The 16524-nt window shown below is 41.0% G+C and overlaps 1 protein-coding gene across 3 annotated transcripts; it reads left to right on the forward strand.

The window, feature by feature from the left end:
• The first annotated feature begins 588 nt into the window (after positions 1–588).
• On the forward strand, positions 589–16506 carry guf1 (GTP binding elongation factor GUF1). 3 transcript variants are annotated; one of them, XM_071398976.1, is made up of 17 exons: positions 643–1100; positions 1439–1550; positions 4730–4878; positions 6447–6527; positions 6644–6721; positions 6792–6875; positions 6959–7023; positions 7234–7437; positions 7697–7836; positions 8020–8143; positions 8432–8564; positions 12172–12315; positions 12469–12602; positions 12984–13085; positions 13367–13486; positions 13590–13626; positions 16133–16506. In XM_071398976.1, exons 1-17 carry the CDS (start codon positions 897–899, stop codon positions 16265–16267), a joined length of 2046 nt encoding a protein of 681 aa, XP_071255077.1. In that variant the 5' UTR covers positions 643–896; the 3' UTR covers positions 16268–16506. The 3 variants fall into 3 exon arrangements, with proteins under 3 accessions (XP_071255079.1, XP_071255077.1, XP_071255076.1); XM_071398975.1 differs by having other exon boundaries at positions 757–1100; positions 7300–7437; XM_071398978.1 differs by lacking the exons at positions 6447–6527; positions 6644–6721 and having other exon boundaries at positions 589–1100.
• Positions 16507–16524: the final 18 nt, after the last annotated feature.

Below are 16524 nucleotides of genomic sequence, written 5' to 3' on the forward strand. Positions count from 1 at the left end.
CAAAACATATTTTCAGCCTCCTCACTTTTTCTGGGTTGCATTTTGATTCCTAACGTTCTTCTAAGGCTTTGATTAGGTGTCAAACACACCTCAAAGGAGAATTGGAACTGTCAAATGTGTGGGCCCTACAAAAGAAAGGTACACTGTCAGTATTCACAAGATGTGTCAGTCGCCTATCTGGCTTTATGACCACGCTTGAAATATTCCTGCTGCAATTTAGGCAGAGAGCTTTATCCAGGTCAGTGGAGACAACGAGGTTAGGAACTGCTACAAGGTATTCATGCTCTTCAACCAGGATGAAGCTATCTTCCTGGAATGGTGGCACCTCTTATTCTGGCCCTAGCCCAGTTGGTTAGTGAGTGGAACAGTATTTATAGTTCATTTTTAGATGGCTCATCTGTTATAGTCAACAGATTTAAATTGTTCCTAAATTATTAGTTTGCATGATATTCCTGTAATATCCCACTCTACTCACTCAACCTGAATCCCTTCTTTGTAATTTCCCCCTAATAAAAGAAAAAATCGGATTTTTGCAATTTTGAAAATCAACATGTGGAACCAAGGTGGCTTTTTAGAGCACAAGGCGCCAAACTACATTTCCCAGGATGCATTGTTAGTAACCTTACAACCCAACATGGCTGCGCCCGACGAAGCATGTTTTTTTATTTGATTAAGTTTAGTTCTCCTTTAGACACAGTTATATGTATCTGATTTGGGTTTTTCATCACACCTCTAAGAATTCATACATTGCGATTGAAATGTAAAGAAATGTAGCGTATGTTGACACGATTTAACAGGGTCTGCGGCGTTAAATTGGCTAGCTATCAGGACTAATGTCAATGCCCTGTACAGAAGCTTTAGCTAGCTAACGAATTGATTAACTAACGAACGTTAACATGCAGCTGTCTTTAATAAAACATCAAGGGTGTGTAACACCTTTTTTAAGGCATCTTTTGGACTTCAGAGTTTTTCAAACAAGACAAAGGAGCCAGTACTGTAACATAGCTTGCACGGTCATTCGACACCGATGGATGAAGAGGGCACCTGTTTTCTGCACACACAACACCACCAACAAGATGATCAGTACACAGGCTGACAAAGTAATGAACTCTACATTGCAGACAGCGTGCCGTGCAGTATGCATTATCTTACAAGTCAAGGCCTTTATTGTAGCTAACTGCACTAACTTGGTTGCATAGTCACTTTACCCCTAACGTTACCTACATGTGCAAATTACCTCGACTAACCTTTACCCCCTGTATATAGCCTCGTTATTTTATTGTGTGACTTACATTTGACTTTAGTTTATTTAGTAAATATTTTCTTGAAACTGCATTGTTTGTTAAGGGCTTGTAAGTAAGCATTTCACGGTAAGGTCTACACATGTTGTGTTCGGCGCATGTGACAATATTTGATTTGAGTTTGTTATTTCTTGAAGGAGAGCATAGATATGTCAAAGTTCCCAGTGGAGAGGATCAGAAACTTCAGCATCATTGCTCACGTTGACCATGGGAAAAGCACCTTGGCTGACAGGCTTCTGGAACTAACAGGTAGTTATCACCTAAATGACCATATTCTTCTTCATTGGTATCATGGTGTTTAACTTTTTGTGCAAGCTGGCACCAACTGCAGGAGTGTGTGATCGATCACATTATATTTTGTGATATAAAAGGGAAGGGAAGAAATGGCACCACCAACTAACCCTATACCTACAGTTGAAGTCATTAAAACTCGTTTTCAACCACTCCACAAATTTCTTGACAACAAACTATAGTTTTGGCAATTCGGTTAGGACATCTACATTGTGCATGACTTAAGTAATTTTTCCAACAATTGTTTACAGACAGATTATTTCACTGTATCACAATTCCAGTGGGTCAGAAGTTTATATACTCAGTGGACTGTGCCTTTTAAACAGCTTGGAATTGACACAATTTTAGTCAATTGGAGGTGTACCTGTGGATGTATTTCAAGGCCTACCTTCAAACTCAGTGCCTCGTTGACATCATGGGAAAATCAAAAGAAATCAGCCAAGACCTCAGAAAAAAATTGTAGACCTCCACAAGTCTGGTTCATCCTTGGGAGGAATTTCCAAACGCCTGAAGGTACCACGTTCATCTGTACAAACAATGGTACGCAACTATAAACACCGTGGGACCACACAGCCGTCATACCACTCAGGAAGGAGACACGTTCTGTCTCCTAGAGGTGAACGTATTTTGGTGCGAAAAGTGCAAATCAATCTCAGAACAACAGCAAAGGACCTTGTGAAGATAGAGGAAACAGGTACAAAAGTATCTATATCCACAGTAAAACGAGTCCTATATTGACGTAACCTGAAAGTCCACTCAGCAAGGAAGAAGCCACTGTTCCAAAACCGGCATAAAAAAGCCAGACTACGGTTTGCAACTGCACATGGGGACAAAGATCGTACTTTTTGTAGAAATGTCCTCTGGTCTGATGAAACACAAATAGAACTGTTTGGCCATAATGACCATCGTTATGTTTGGATGAAAAAGGGGGATGCTTGCAAGCCAAAGAACACCATCCCAACCGTGAAGCACGTGGGTGGCGGCATCATGTTGTGGGGGTGCTATCTTGCAGGAGGGTCTGGTGCACTTCACAAAACAGATGGCATCATGTAGAAGAAATTATGTGGTTATATTGAAGCAACATCTCAAGACATCAGTCAGGAAGTTAATGATTGGTTGTAAATGGGTCTTCCAAATGGACAATGATCGCAAGCATACTTCCAAAGTTGTGGCAAAATGGCTTAAGGATGACAAAGTCAAGGTATTGGAGTGGCCATCACAAAGCCCTGACCTCAATCCTATAGAAAATTTGTGGTCAGAACTGAAAGCGTGTGCGAGCAAGGAGGCCTACAAACCTGACTCAGTTACACCAGCTCTGGAGGAATGGGCCAAAATTCACCCAACTTATTGTGGGAAACTTGATGAAGGCTACCTGAAATATTTGACCCAAGTTAAACAATTTGAAGGCAATGCTACCAAATACTAATTGAGTGTATGTAAACTTCTGACCCATTCTGAATTTGATGAAAGAAATGAAAGCTGAAAGAAATATCTTTCTACTATTATTCTGACATTTCACATTCTTAAAATAAAGTGGTGATCCTAACTGACCTAAGACAGGGAATTTTTACTAGGATTAAATGTCAGGAATTGTGGAAAACTGAGTTTAAATGTATTTGGCTAAGGTGTATGTAAACTTTCGACTTCAACTGTATATACCACTATTTCATAAAAATAAAAGGTCAAATATATATATATTTTTAAGTCCACTACTTTGACCCTAACTGATCCTACACCAGGCCAACAGCCTGGAAGACAGGACTCTTTCATTCAACACACCTTCTAGATATTCTGCAGTAAAACCTTGTACACCCAAGTACTACCCTGCAGTTTCCACAACAGCATCCATTTTCGGTGATTTAATATCCATTTTTATGGTACAGTTGATAACCATGGCAATGAATTCTAAGAAGCCAACCTTACTAAAGCGCAAATTTGTATTGGCCTAGTCTACTACTCACCCTTGACCCATCGTCCTATACTCCCCTTAAGCTCTGGACCTCGAAGCCAGTTCCAGTACTTGTTTTCATTGTTCCACTCTAATCAGGGCTGATTTAGTCCTGGCACACCAGGTGGGTGCAATTATCAGGTAGAACAGAAAACCAGCAGGCTCCAGATCTCGTAGGTTAAGAGTTGAATACCCCTGTTCTACTCTCTTCACTGCCTCAGCATACGACACCTTTTTTTCTACTCTGACCCTGGCAACCTCAACCTGTCTCTCTCGCAACGGGCACTTCTGATTCCCAACAACATGGGCACCCCCACAATTGACACAGTTTCTTCCAGCGTTACCATGCATTACTTTGTCCCATGTTCTCCTGCACACTTATCACATCTCAGAATCTCCCTCCTACACACTGCTGCAACATGACTATAAACTTGGCATCTAAAACAAGCTCTCACGGGATAACTGACATATCCTAACATGACTTTGTCAAGTAAAGACTCTTCAAAACTCTTAAGGACAGCCCGTGTCTTCTGTTTCACCATGCTCGCCACCGCATCGCGCCAAAAGGCAGGCACCACAGAAAAGAGTAAAGGTCCACTTTGAAATCCATTTAACAGTACCCAAATTATTATCTACCTAGCCTGTGACGACATATGTGTCAGCCAAAAGGCAGGGATCCACTTTCTCCAAGAATGTCACTCCCGCTGGGCCAGAATTATTCTTTTCATGACCATCTGGGCGAGGCTCGGACTCAATTCTTCACCACACCTGCCACCGCAGGTAATTCATCCTCACTCTCGTCAGGTTCAATTTCTGAGCCATCAGAGACAGCAGACTACGGTTTGTACTTGGCGCCATTCTTCCTCAACACACGGCTCTTCTCCTTCTTCCTGGCTGTCCATAATCACGTCTATCCGTTCACCACACTCATGCCGCGCCTTCATCCGCCATATTGTTTGCAGAACACGCACTAATGACCTTTCTCCAATACCCAACTTCGGTTCCATAGCCCAAATTACTATTCCGGCTATCTCTGGCCTCTCCATTCTCGCAAAATGTGGGCTACTCTGCATCTTTGTCTAGGGTTCCATGCTGGTCCATTACCATATTCATACACATGGATCACACAAGTACTCATGCATTTCGTTTCTTGTTTGATATGTCTCAGCTCATTGCTTGGTTTTTACAGGTGCCATAACCACGACAGATAAGAATAAACAGGTGTTGGACAAGCTGCAGGTAGAGCGAGAGCGAGGGATAACTGTGAAGGCCCAGACAGCCTCCTTGTTCTACAAGTACCAGGGACAGACCTACCTGCTCAACCTCATTGATACACCAGTAAGTACATTGAACAATTTTTTTAACATTGCAAACATTTCTACGATTTTACTGAGTTACAGTTCATACAAGGAAATCAGTCCATTGAAATAAATGCTTTAGGCCCTAATCTATGGATTTCACATGACTGGGAATACAGATATGCATCCGTTGGTCACAGATACCTTTAAAAAAAAAAAAAAAAGGGGCGTGGATCAGAAAACTAGTCAGTATCTGGTGTGACCACTATTTGCCTCATGCAGCGCAACATATCTTCTTCGCATAGAGTTGTTCAGGCTGTTGATTGTGGCCTGTGGAATGTTGTCCCACTCCCCTTCAATGGCTGTGAGAAGTTGCTGGATATTGGTGGGAACTGGAATTCGCTGTCATACACGTAGATCCAGAGCATCCCATACGTGTTCTATGGGTGACATGTCTGGTGAGTATGAAGGCCATGAAAGAACTTGGACATTTTCAGCTTCCAGGAATTGTGTACAGATCCTTGCGACATGGGGCCGTGCATTATCATGCTGAAACATAAGGTGATGGCGGCGGATGAATGGCACGACAATGGCCTCAGGATCTCATCACGGTATCTCTGTGCATTCAAATTGACATCGATGAAATTTTATTGTGTTCGTTGTCCGTTGCTTATGCCTGCCCATACCATAACCCCACCGCCACCATGGGGCATTTTGTTCACAACATTGACATCAGCAAACCGCTCGCCCATGCAACGCAATACACGCTGTCTGCCATCTGCCTGGTACAGATGAAACTGGGATTCATCCGTGCAGAGCACAATTCTCCAGCGTGCCAGTGGCCATCGAAGGTGAGAATTTTCCCACAAGTCTTTACCGATGCCGAACTGCAGTCAGGTCAAGACCCTGGTGAGGATGATGAGCTTTCCTGAAAATGTTTCTGACAGTTTGTGCAGAAATTCTTCAGTTGTGCAAACCCACAGTCTCATCAGCTGTCCGGGTGGCTGGTCTGACGATTCCACGGGCGGAGACGCTAGATGTGGAGGTCCTGGGCTGACGTGGTTACACGTGGTCTGTGGTTGTGAGGCCGGTTGGACATACTGCCAAATTCTCTAAAATGGCTTTGGAAGCGGCTTATAGTAGAGTAATTAACATTACATTCTCTGGCAACAGCTCTGGTGGATATTCCTGCAGTCAGCATGTCAATTGCACACTCCTTCAAAACTTGCGACATCAGTGGCGTTGTGTGACAAAACTGCACATTTTAGAGTAGCCCAGCACAAGGTGCACCTGTGTAATGATCATGTTTAGTCAGATTTTTGATATGCCACACCTGTCAGATGGATGGAGTATCTTGGCAAACGAGAAATGCTCACTAACAGGGATGTAAACAAATTTGTGCAAACAATTCGAGCGAAATAAGCTTTCTGTGCGAATTGAAACATTTCTGGAATCTTTTATTTCAGCTCATGAAACATGGGACCAACACTTTATATGTTACGTTTTATATTTTTGTTCAGTGTAGATGGGACTAGATAATGTCAGTGACACAAGGGGTTTGTTTGTATTAGTCTTAATTACAGCACTCCTAGTCTTCTCTGTTTTCAGGGTCATGTTGACTTCAGTTATGAAGTGTCTAGATCCATCTCAGCGTGCCAAGGTGTACTGTTGATCGTTGATGCCAATCAGGTAGGTTTTTCAGCAAGGAACAACTTTATTTTTGCCATAATGTGCATTTGACAGACACATTACCTGGAAAATGTATCCAAGGTAGAGTGTCATTGATGTGTTCTTGTGTGGATCAGGGGATTCAAGCACAGACTGTGGCTAACTTCTACTTGGCATTCGAAGCTCAGCTGACCATCATTCCTGTCATAAACAAGGTACATATCCCAATTAATCTATGTTAGATAAGTGATTGACAAATACCATCATGTTCTGTTTCTTTTTCAGATTGATTTGAAAAATGCTGATCCAGAGAGGGTAGAAAAACAGATTGAGAAGGTGTTTGATATTCCAACTGAAGAATGTATTAGGGTGAGTTTATTGACTGAGATGTTGATAATTGCCAATATCTTAGTTTAGACAACTGTCTAAATATGATGATTCCACCTCTTTAGATTTCTGCCAAACTGGGCACCAATGTAGAACAAGTCCTTCAAGAGGTGGTGAAACGGTTACCGCCGTAAGTTTTATTACTCCTTACTTCCTGTTGGAACAACAAATGTAATGCACTTCCTCATTGAATCAATGGCTGCCTCCCAAATGGCACCCTATTCCCTATAGTGCTCTACTTTTGACCAGGGCCTGTAGAGATCTGGTCAAAAGTAGTGCCCTATGTAGGGAATAGAGTGCCGTTTCGGATGCACTCAACATAGTCATTTTTTGTTCTCAGACCAACCTTTAAAAAAGAGGACCCATTCAAAGCCCTGGTGTTTGACTCCAACTTCGATCACTACAGAGGGGTGGTGGCGAACATCGCTCTTTTCGGAGGCTATTTGTCTAAAGGAGACAGGATCATATCTGCGTACCTGGGGAAAAGCTACGAGGTCAACGAGCTAGGCCTCCTCAGGCCAGATGAGCACCCCACAGATAGATTGTGAGTGTCTTATCCTGCATAATATTCATCTTGTCTGATTCCATATCATTGGTGGTGACTGTTGTATTAAACGCACACTCTGTCAGTTCTCCCTTCCTCGTGGTAGTAAGATACAAGATGCTAATAATTGTATCTGTTCTTCTTGTTTGGTACACTACTATATTGCTATATAGGCATATCATATTGGTCACATGGCTGTAAATGAACAATGACTCTCTTCTTTTCATTCCCGACACTGTGGCTGTGGTGTGTTGTGCAGGTACGCGGGCCAGGTGGGCTATGTGATAGCAGGTATGAAGGAAGTGAAGGAGGCCCAGATCGGTGACACCCTCTACCATCAGAAACATCTGGTAGAAGCTCTGCCGGGGTTCAAGCCAGCCAAGGCCATGGTGTTTGCCGGTACGCTGAGAAGCATTCCAATCTGGCCATGTGCTAGATAGACATAAAAGTGAAAACCCAATACAACTGGTCCCATAATGTTGCATTTACACAGTGTCAATAGGCAGTAGTTTATAACTAAACATTAAAAGTAGCAGGTGTCACTGATTTCCATCCTGAGTGTGCGTGTTGGCATCTCTCCAGGGATGTACCCTACGGACCAGTCAGACTACAGCGCCCTCCGCAGTGCCTTGGAGAAACTGACGCTCAACGACTCCAGTGTGACGGTCCAGAGAGACAGCAGTTTGGCACTGGGAGCAGGCTGGAGGTCAGATCATAACATGACCAACTAAACTACAATCATCTACTACTTAAAGCTGTACAAATGGTGACGGGATGACCTTGACAGGATACATAGCTTTGGGTCAATGCGTCATAACCACCCTGGTCTGTGACTGCACTCCTATGCTTTATGTTCTTCATTTGCTTTGAGGGATACCATTTTCAGCTGTGATCATGACCTCTGTGTGACCCTGACTCCTAAATTGTTCTCTCCCTCACACTGACACTCACATTGTTATTCTTTTCCTTTGTTTTTCATTCCTTCCTTTTGTAGGCTAGGTTTCCTGGGCCTGCTCCACATGGAGGTGTTTAACCAGCGCTTGGAGCAGGAGTACAACGCCTCTGTCATAGTGACAGCCCCCACCGTGCCCTACAAGGCTATCCTGTCCTCCGCCAAGCTCATTAAGGTAATAGACAGCACCACCTCTAGGGACTTCAACTCACATGTACAGTTGAAGTCAGAAGTTTACATACACTTAGGTTGGAGTCATTAAACCTCGTTTTTCAACCACTCCACAAATTTCTTGTTAACGAACTATAGTTTTGGCAAGTCTGTTAGGTCATCTACTTTGTGTATGACACAAGTAATTTTTCCAACAATAGTTTACAGACAGATTATTTCACTTATAATTCACTGTATCACAATTCCAGTCCGTCAGAATTTTACATACAGTAAGTTGACTGTGCCTTTGAACAGCTTGGAAATTCCAAAAAATGATGTCATGGCTTTAGAAGCTTCTGATAGGCTAATTGACATCATTTGAGTAAATTGGAAGTGTACCTGTGGATGTATTTCAAGGCCTACCTTCAAACTCAGTGCCTCTTTGCTTGACATCCTGGGAAAATCTAAAGAAATCAGCCAAGACCTCAGAAAAAAATTGTAGACCTCCACAAGTCTGGTTCATCCTTGGGAGATATTTCCAAACACCTGAAGGTACCACATTCATCTGTACAAACAATAGTACGCAAGTATAAAGACCATGGGACCATGCAGCCGTCATACCGCTCGGGAAGAAGACACGTTCTGTCTCCTAGAGATTAACGTACTTTGGTTTTGAAAAGTGCAAATCAATCCCAGAACAACAGCAAAGGACCTTCTGAAGATACTGGAGGAAACAGGTACAAAAGTATCTATATCCACAGTAAAACGAGTCCTATATTGACATAACCTGAAAGGCCGCTCAGCAAGGAAGAAGCCACTGCTCTAAAACCGCCAATAAAAAGCCAGATTACGGTTTGCAACTGCACATGGGGACAAAGATCATACTTTTTGTAGAAATGTCCTCTGGTCTGATGAAACAAAAATAGAACTGTTTGGCCATAATAACCATTGTTATGTTTGGAGGAAAAAGGGGGAGGCTTACAAGCCGAAGAACACCATCCCAACCGTGAAGCACGGGTGGCAGCATCATGTTGTGGGGGTTCTTTGCTGCAGGAGGGACTGGTGCACTTCACAAAATAGATGGCATCATGAGCCCTGACCTCAATCCCATGGAAAATTTGTGGGCAGAACTGAAAAAGCTTGTGCGAGCATGGAGGCCTACAAACCTGACTCAGGTAGACCAGCTCTGTCAGGAGGAATGGGCCAAAATTCACCCAGCTTATTGTGGGAAGCTTGATGAAGGCTACCCGAACATTTGACCCAAGTTAAACATTTTAAAGGCAAATACTAATTGAGTGTATGTATACTTCTGACCCACTGGGAATGTGATGAAATAAATAAAAGCTGAAATAAATCATTCTCTCTACAATTATTCTGACATTTTACATTCTTAAAATAAAGTGGTGATCCTAACTTTACTAGGATTAAATGTCAGGAATTGTGAAAAACTGAGTTTAAATGTATTTGACGAAGGTGTATGTAAACTTCCGACTTCAACTGTACATATATTACATTGAAAAGTTGACATGATTTTACAGCAAAATAAATGCACACGGGTACATATATTTGCAAATGTACAGTACCAGTTAAAAGTTTAAATACACCTACTCATTCCAGTTTTTTATTTATTTAATTTTTTTACTATTTTCTACATAGTAGCATAATAGTGAATACATCAAAACTATGAAATAACACAGCCAAAAAAGTGTTAAAAAAAACAAAATATATTTTAGATTCTTCAAAGTAGCCACCCTTTGCCATGATGACAGCTTTACACACTCTTGTCATTCTCTCAACCAGCTTCACCTGGAATGCTTTTCCAACAGTCTGAGTACTTGTTGGCTGCTTTTCCTTCACTCTGCAGTCCAACTCATCCCAAACCATCTCAGTTGGGTTGAGTTTTTTTTATAACCCAACCCTGATCTGTACTTCTCCACATCTTTGTCCCTGACCTGTTTGGAGAGCTCCTTGGTTTTCATGGTGCCGCTTGCTTGGTGGTGCCCCTTGCTTAGTGGTGTTGCAGACTCTGGGGCCTTTCAGAACGTCTGTTATACTGAGATCATGTGACAGATCATTTAACACTTAGATTGAACACAGGTGGACTTTAGTTAAGTAATTATGTGACTTCTGAAGGTAATTGGTTGCACCAGATCTTATTTAGGGGCTTCATAGCAAAGGGGGTGAAATAAAATGCACGCACCACTTTTCCGTATTTTTCTTTTGTTGTTGATTTTTTGAAACTTCACCAATTTGAACTATTTTGTGTATGTACATTACATGAAATCCAATAAAAATCCATTTAAATTACAGGTTGTAATGCAACAAAATAGGAAAAATGCCAAGGGGGGTGAATACTTTTGCAAGTCTCTGTACTCTTCTGTAAACTGGCCATCTCTGTATACACGTTGCAAGACCCACTGGTTGATGCTTATTTATAAAACCCTCTTAGGCCTCACTCCCCCCCCTATCAGAGATATCTACTGCAGCTCTCATCCTCCACATACAACACCTGTTCTGCCAGTCACATTCTGTTAAAGGTCCCCAAAGCACACACATTCCTGGGTCGCTCGTCTTTTCAGTTCGCTGCAGCTAGCGACTGAAACGAGCTGCAACAAACACTCAAACTGGACAGTTTTATCTCAATCATGGACACTTTTATTGACAGTTGTGGCTGCTTTGCGTGAGATTGTTTTCTCTACTTTCTTGGCCTTTGTGATGTTTGTACCCTGTTTTGTGCTGCTACCATGCTGTGTTGTCATCTGTTGCTGCCATGCTATGTTGTCTTAGGTCTCTTATGTAGTGTTGTCTCTCTTGTCGTGATGTGTTTTGTCCTATATTTTTTATCCCCCGTCCCCGCAGGAGGCCTTTTTGGTAGGCCGTCATTGTAAATATGAATTTGTTCTTAACTGACTTGCCTAGTTATATAAAGGTTAAATAAATAAAAACAGTTGATGTTGAGATGTCTGTTACTTGAACTCTGCGTTTGATGGTTTTTGCGACTGCATATAAAGAAACTTTCAAAGTTCTTAAAATGTTCTGGATTGACTGACCTTCGTTTCTCTTTGCTTATTTGAGCTGTTCTTGCCATAATATGGACTTGGTCTTTTACCAAATAGGGTTATCTTCTGTATACCACCCCTACCTTGTCACAACACAACTGATTGGCTCAAATGCATTAAGAAGGAATGAACTTTAAACAAGGCACACCTGTTAATTGAAATGCATTCCAGGTGACTACCTGATGAAGCTGGTTGAGAGTGCCAAGAGTGTGCAAAGCTGTCATCAAGGCAAAGGGTGGCTACTTTGAAGAATCTCAAATATAAAATTATTTTGATTTATTTAACACTTTTTTGGTTACTACATGATTCCATATGTGATTCCATATGTGTGATTTCATTAGTTTTGATGTCTTCACTATTATTCTACAATGTAGAAAATAGTAAAAAATAAAGATAAACCCTTGAATGAGTAGATGTGTCCAAACTTTTGACTGTTACTGTACGTCAACTATTATTGTCAAACAGTGAAAAGAATGTTTATAACCTGTTTCATACACTGTCAGGTGAAAAAAAAAAAATATATATATATATGGTAGCCGTTGTTTGGTAAAGGTTCTAACTGTTGTGTTGTAGGAGCATGGCAAGGAGGAGATCACCATAGTGAACCCAGCCCAGTTCCCAGACAGGTCTGTAGTGAAAGAGTACCTGGAGCCCATGGTGATGGGGACCATCATCACCCCTGATGACTACATTGGGAAAATCATGAGTATCTGCTTGGTAAGCCAGCCTGGCTTTCAGGTGTTGCTAATTATTTGTTTTTAGGATCACTGTGTAACAGAGACATTTAAGAAAATGTGTTTTGATTACTTTCACTTTGCAAAACAAAAATATATATATATATATTTTTTTTTAATTGGTCCATTCATGTAGAATCGCCGAGCCATCCAGAAGAACATGGTGTACATTGACGACCACCGAGTGATGATGAAATATCTCTTCCCACTGAATGAAATTGTCGTGGACTTCTATGACCTCCTCAAATCCATGTCTTCAGGATATGCCAGGTAATTCTATGTTGCATAGGGACCTTCTCAGTAGGGCCGGAACGATACCAGTATCGCAATATTTTTTTACATGGCAAAAACGAAAACACAAAGCAGACCAAACTCTTTGTTCCTTTAAAAACCTGCTGGATGTAAAATATTGTGTGCTTTAACTTGGAAAATAAATACATGTGACTCTGGATGACAACATAATGATGTTTGTTTCCAACATTATGCCTGTTTTCCTAAAGAAATGAAATCCGCTTCGTGTTTTGTTTCCTTGCCAGGATACGAACGAGTATCGCGATACTGGTATTGTTCCGGCCCAACTTTTCAGATTGATTTGGCAACCTGAATGATTAGAAGAACATGAGACATTTTATGTTGTAATATGTTCATCAGCTTTGACTATGAGGATGCAGGGTACCAGGTTGCACATGTGATCAAGATGGATATTCTGCTGAATGGGAAACCTGTGGAGGAACTCACCACTATTGTTCACAAGTAAGTCTTTGATACTTAGTGCTTAGACCTATATCAGCTTATCTTTGGGCTCAGACCCCTACAGTTGAAAAACAAATGTTGACTGAATCCTAACTCAAACTTTTGTGAATCTCTCCTGTTGACATTACTGTGTGATTCAACTCTTGAGTAAAAAACAGTATCTACTATACAAATACATTTTTGGCTCAATGTATCTGTCTTTCAAGGGCTACTAATACTATGATATATTTGAGTACCGTAATGATGTGACCCTTGGGTGACTTCTGTTCTCCTATGTACAGAGATCGGGCATACAGTGCAGGCAAAGCCATGTGCGAGCGCCTGCAAGACGCCATACCCAGACAGATGTTTGAAATCGCAGTACAAGCAGCCATCGGCAGCAAAGTCATCGCCAGGGAGACGTAAGTGTAGTGGCCAAACATGGAAGAATACACATAAGACCAAGTCATTTGGAAAGTTGGTAGCGTTTCAGATTGCATGACACCTGCTCTCTCTCTCTTGCAGAATAAAGGCTTACAAGAAAAATGTGCTCGCAAAATGTGTAAGTAAACTTGTTCTTTTAATTAAAATGTTGGTTTATACCAATGATTTAGATATACACTAGGTGACTGATAGGGGGCGCTGTGTTGAAGCCACTGTGCCTCAATCTTGGCACTCCCCCACCGTTGTAAAAAATAGAAATGCATTTATTAATGTTTACATTCATTTTTTTACCGCATTTATTATATTACAGACACCTTAATGCATACTTTTATGTGAGCTAAACATCAAATAAAAAATTACAAAATATATTTAAAAAGACATTTGCCTTCAAAGTATAATTTAAGATGAATAATATTACTGTCCCCACTACAACAACAAAAATACTTAAATGCATGTAATTTTGTCCTTGAAAGATTTCATTTAAATAATGTAGAATTCCTATGAAGGACTGCTCCCACTGGGGAGTGCCAATATGGCCGACCTGTGTCTTCAAGGCCTCTCAATGGACAATACATACCGTCAGCAATTCAGGGTTTATATACAGTACCAGTCAAACATTTGGACACACCTGCTCATTCCAGGATTTTTCTTTATTTGTACTATTTTCTACATTGTAGAATAATAGTGAAGGCATCAAAACTATGAAGTAACACATATGGAATCATGTAGTAACCAAAAAAGTGTTAAACAAATCAAAATATATTTTATGTTGGAGATTCTTCAAAGTAGCGACCCTTTGCCTTGATGACAGCTTTGCAAACTTTTGGCATTCTCTCAACCAGGTTCATGAGGTAGTCACCTGGAATGCATTACAATTAACAGGTGTGCCTTGTTAAAAGATCATTTGTGGCTTTTCTTTCCTTCTTAATGCGTTTGAGCCAATCAGTTGTGTTGTGACACGGTAAGGGTGATATACAGAAGTTAGCCCTATTTGGTAAAAGACCAAGTCCATATTATGGCAAGAACAGCTCAAATAAGCAGAGAGAAGTGACAGTCCATTACTTTAAGACATGAAGGTCAGTCAATACGGAACATTTCAAGAACTTTAAAAGTTTCTTCAAGTGCTGTTGCAAAAACCATCTATGATGAAACTGGATCTCATGAGGACCTTCACAGGAAAGGAAGACCCAGAGTTACCTCTGCTGCAGAGGATAAGTTCATTAGAGTTACCAGCCTCAGAAATCGGCAATTAACTACACCTCAGTTTGCACCTCACAGAGTTCTAGTAACAAACACATCTCAACATCAGCTGTTCAGAGGAGACTGCGTGAATCAGGCCTTCATGGTTGAATTGCTGCACAGGAACCTCTACTAAAGGACACCAATAAGAAGAAGAGACTTGCTTGGGCCAAGAAACACGAGCAATGGACATTAGACCGGTGGAAATCTGTCCTTTTGGTCTAATGAGTCCAAATTTGCGATTTATGGTTCCAGACGCTGTGTCTTTGTGAGACGCAGAGTAGTTGAACGGATAATCCCTGCATGTGTGTTTCCCAACGTGAAGCGAGGAGGAGGTGTGATGGTGTGCTTTGCTGGTGACACTGTCAGTGATTTATTTCGAATTCAAGGCACACTTAATCAGCATGGCTACCACAGCATTCTGCAGCAATATGCCGTCCCATCAGGTTTGTGCTTAGTGGGACTATCATTTGTTTTTCACCAGGACAATGACCTGACACACCTCCAGGCTGTGTAAGGGCTATTTGACCAAGAAGGAGAGTGATGGAGTGATGCATCAGATGACCCGGCCTCCACAATCACCCAACCTCAACCCAATTGAGATGGTTTGGGATGAGTTGGACCGCAAAGTGAAGAAAAAGCAGCCAACAAGTGCTCAGCATATGTGGGAACTCCTTCAAGACTGTTGGAAAAGCATTCCAGGTGACTACCTCCATGAAGCTGGTTGAAAGAATTCCAAGCTATCATAAAGGGTGGCTACTTTTAAAAATCTATAATTTAACTATTTTTTTGGTTACTATGTGTTATTTCATAGTTTTGATGTCTTCACTATTATTACACATTGTAGTGTTTTAGTATGTTAGCTGATCCTTGAGTCTCTTTATCCCCATTTGTTTAACTGGTGCTAACATGGGTCCTTTGTCCTAATCTTGTTTACATTCTGATTGTGCCCATATTTACAGATGTCTACACATGGTATTAAAATATGTCTGTTATCCGTCCACTGTATTTGCATTGTGACCAGATTTCCTGGTCCATCCCTTTTATGAAAATTATTTGACAGACAATCTTTCAAAATACTATTTATTTATTACAAGACACATATTTATGCCATAAGTCAATGGCGATCACCTGTCAATGATTTTAGAAGGCGAATAATAGTAAGTTAAATGGTTTCACTGTCCAGATCCAGCTACACTTCTAAGATATCCAGACACAATGTGTGTCTGATTACCTCTGGAGGTGGGCAGGAAGACCTGATCACAATGTGTCTTTTGATTAACTACACCTGGTCTGGAAATGTGGGCACAATCTGAATGTGGACAGGACCAGGACAAAGGATGCATGTTACAACCAGGTATAAACAAGGCTTTTCTCTCTTTTAGTACGGAGGCGATATAACAAGAAAGATGAAGCTCCTGAAGAAACAAGCGGAGGGTAAAAAGAAGATGCGGTATATTGGAACCGTGCAAGTCCCCAAGGATGCCTTCATCAATGTTCTGAAGAGGAAAGACAAGTAGAATATCAGTATCCTTAGTCATTGAAGGTATTTTTTGTTCAACATATTAACGAACAATATTGTTAACATCAAAATAACTTCAATGTCCCATACATAAAGATGTTACATTTTAACATTGTTTATTCTTATAATGTAGATCCCGTTGCCTATGAAAACATGTAACGATTACTCAGTGAAATACTGTAAGTGCAAGGTGCAAATACATCAATGATGTAAATAATAAAACAAGATCAAATGTTATCATGTCATTTCTCTTGT

This window comes from Salvelinus alpinus, chromosome 4, assembly GCF_045679555.1.
Source record: "Salvelinus alpinus chromosome 4, SLU_Salpinus.1, whole genome shotgun sequence".
Classification (NCBI taxonomy): domain Eukaryota; kingdom Metazoa; phylum Chordata; class Actinopteri; order Salmoniformes; family Salmonidae; genus Salvelinus; species Salvelinus alpinus.

Excerpts from the sequence above, each read along its gene's own strand:
- guf1 (XM_071398976.1), top strand. The coding sequence starts at position 897 with ATGCAGCTGTCTTTAATAAAACATCAAGGGTGTGTAACACCTTTTTTA. Across the intron at positions 6,876-6,958 it reads CAACTGAAGAATGTATTAGG|ATTTCTGCCAAACTGGGCAC; the intron begins GTGAGTTTATTG and ends CCACCTCTTTAG. Across the intron at positions 12,603-12,983 it reads ATGTCTTCAGGATATGCCAG|CTTTGACTATGAGGATGCAG; the intron begins GTAATTCTATGT and ends TATGTTCATCAG.